The 2,480-nt window shown below is 53.5% G+C and overlaps 1 protein-coding gene across 1 annotated transcript in view; it reads left to right on the forward strand.

The window, feature by feature from the left end:
* Positions 1–582: 582 nt before the first annotated feature.
* Positions 583–2,480, forward strand: part of LOC113214625 (uncharacterized) — a 2,950-nt gene continuing 1,052 nt past the window's right edge. Inside the window, exons 1-2 of the mRNA XM_052264009.1 lie at positions 583–1,090; positions 1,725–2,454. Coding sequence (XP_052119969.1) covers positions 815–1,090; positions 1,725–2,454 — 1,006 coding nt within the window. The 5' untranslated portion in view covers positions 583–814. The remainder of the gene's footprint in view (positions 1,091–1,724; positions 2,455–2,480) is intronic.

Genomic DNA, 2,480 nt, shown 5'->3' on the forward strand with positions numbered 1-2,480 from the left:
AGGTAACATTTCCGCCAGTCCTTCGCCGCTTTACAAACTCTGATTTAGAACAGGCCGTCAATAACCCTGATTTTCTGGAGGAAAACTTACCTCCATTCCCATGTCACACACAGGCTGTAGAGAGAACAGTTCAGCTCGTATCTAAAGCTTCCAAAAAAGTGACTGGGCAAGATGGGAGAGATGGGTTTATAAGAAACACCATTCAGTCAAGGCAATCTATGCCAAAGTTCAGAACAAAGTCAGAATATAACTGCGTTAACTAAAAGCAGCATATCCCTTATGGTTGGTTGGTTGGGTAGGGATAGGGCGGGACTCGATGTGTGGCCACCTTCACGTGGTGAGTCCTGAGTTTTTTCCTCCATAGGAAAAAAGCGAAGAGCCACACTTCAAACTAGCAAAGTATATATATACATTCATACAATTAGTAGAAAATGCCTGAATTTGACCATTTTTACTGTTATTTAGAGGATTTTTAGAGTGTACTATAGTCCCCGCAGTTACGCCATACCGGTCGAGGGGTGTTGGGTGATGTTCAAACTCACCATTTTCACCAGCAGACTCCACCGGAAGCGCCACAGTGGCTGTATTGCGGGTTGCCTACACACGGGCAAATCTCACGTTTTTCCGTATTTTCAAGGCCACCGTTGACCCTGAAAATATTATCTGATCGAAAAACGATTTTACACAGTCAATCTGGTCTATAGGTAGCACACTTTCCGCATATAGCCGATATCAATATCGAAAAAAGTGGGTAATCGCTACCCCTTACCGAGTACCCCGTCAGCTCGTTCAGTGCTTTGTGTACCTCGACGCCATGAAGATGTCGCTCAACGCGGTGCCGGTGCTGCTCGCCCTGGTGCTGGTGCTCGAGTACATCAGCGCGGAGACCAGCGCCGCCAGCAGCACGCCCAGCGCCATCAGCAGCGCGACCAGCGCCCCCAGCAGCACGACCAGCACAGCCAGCACAACCACCGGACCGACCAACCCGACCAGCGCCGCCAGCACAACCAGCACGACCAGCGAAGCGCCCAGCGCCCGCTCGGCGACTGAGAAGTGGGAAGAGTTGGAAGGTTGCTTTGAAAAACGCCAAGTGAGTCTCCGAGGACGATACAATATTGTGAACGCTCTCAGAGTAGCTGCTACGTACTTTGGGGCTAGTGCCGCTCTTGCGTATTCATTTGTGCTTGCCCGGATCACAAACAGATACGCAAGGATTGCGCGAGCGCAGAAACACACATGAAACATAAGTGTATAACTAGTGCGGGTGCGCACCAGCGCACCTGGCCCTCCGCCTGATCAAACACCGGCCGCACGTCTTGATTGCTAAATACTAGCATTCTTTTAGAGGCGTCCACACTTTAGCATCCTACAGACACCTAAACGAGGGCCAATAATTGCCAGTCCTTGACAGCTGGTCCACATCCGCAGTGAGGCCTGCCCAGCATTTTCCGCGGCCCACGGCGGTACAACAGGGTGGCCACGCAATCGGAGCTATCAAATTCCCTGACTTTTCCCTGACCTTTCCCTGACTTTTTACGCAAATTCCCTGACTTTGAAAGGTATTTCAAGTGGAACTTTTTGCTTCCCCAAAAATTGGAAATGCCACCGAAAGTTTGAAAATAACAATTTTGGGCAAGATTCAGTCATTTTCCCTGACTAACGTTCAATTTCCCTGACTTTTCCCTGATTTCGCCGCTGACTGACCGTCCCTCCCCGTGTTGCAGTGCGACAACGTCACCTGCGAGGAGTGCTCCCCGGAGGATGGGTACTGCGCGGGGATGTGCAGGCTGAAATGCAGGTGTAGCTGTGGCGGCTACAAGATCAGCACGGACCCCGACCTGTGGATTCTGGGGTTGCGATTGCGAAGCGAGCACGATTGCAGAGGTCAACCAACACTAGACCAGTGTTCGAGGAGCTGCAGCGAGGATCAGGAATGCCAGCACGAGTGTGAGCTGAAGTATCTCCAGTGCCTGTGCGCGCGCCTGCAGTCGGCTGCTCGTTCCAAAGACAGCGTAGCGATCACCACAACCACAGCCACCTCATGCAGCTTAGCCTACGTGATAATTAACGAGTGGCGCGACTGTTTAGCCGACTGTTTCGTCGAGTGCGACGCTGGCTCTGACGAGGAACCGGAATGCAGGGTTAGGGGGAAACGGAAGAGACACAACTGCGCCTGCGCTTGCGCGGGCCTCCCCAGCGCCACGGACTACGACCATCTGGATGAGTCTGATGAGTGCCTGAAGGAGGTGGAGAGGAACGGTGAAACATGTATACGGACAACCTTCGGGCCGCAAATCGATCCCGAGCGTTCGGACTGGTGCAGGGTGTTCGAGCACAGGCGCCAGTGCGCGTGCCTGGCGGCAGGTGCGGCGGGCAGCAGCGGCGCTGCAGAGTACAGGATGGGCACTAAGGACAAGGAGCAGCTGTTGCGGTGCGCCGAGGCATGGCGGGTAAGTCTCTCGCTGCCCTACCCCCCCCCC

Source organism: Frankliniella occidentalis, unplaced genomic scaffold, assembly GCF_000697945.3.
Source record: "Frankliniella occidentalis isolate FOCC.00 unplaced genomic scaffold, Focc_3.1 Scaffold2, whole genome shotgun sequence".
NCBI lineage: Eukaryota > Metazoa > Arthropoda > Insecta > Thysanoptera > Thripidae > Frankliniella > Frankliniella occidentalis.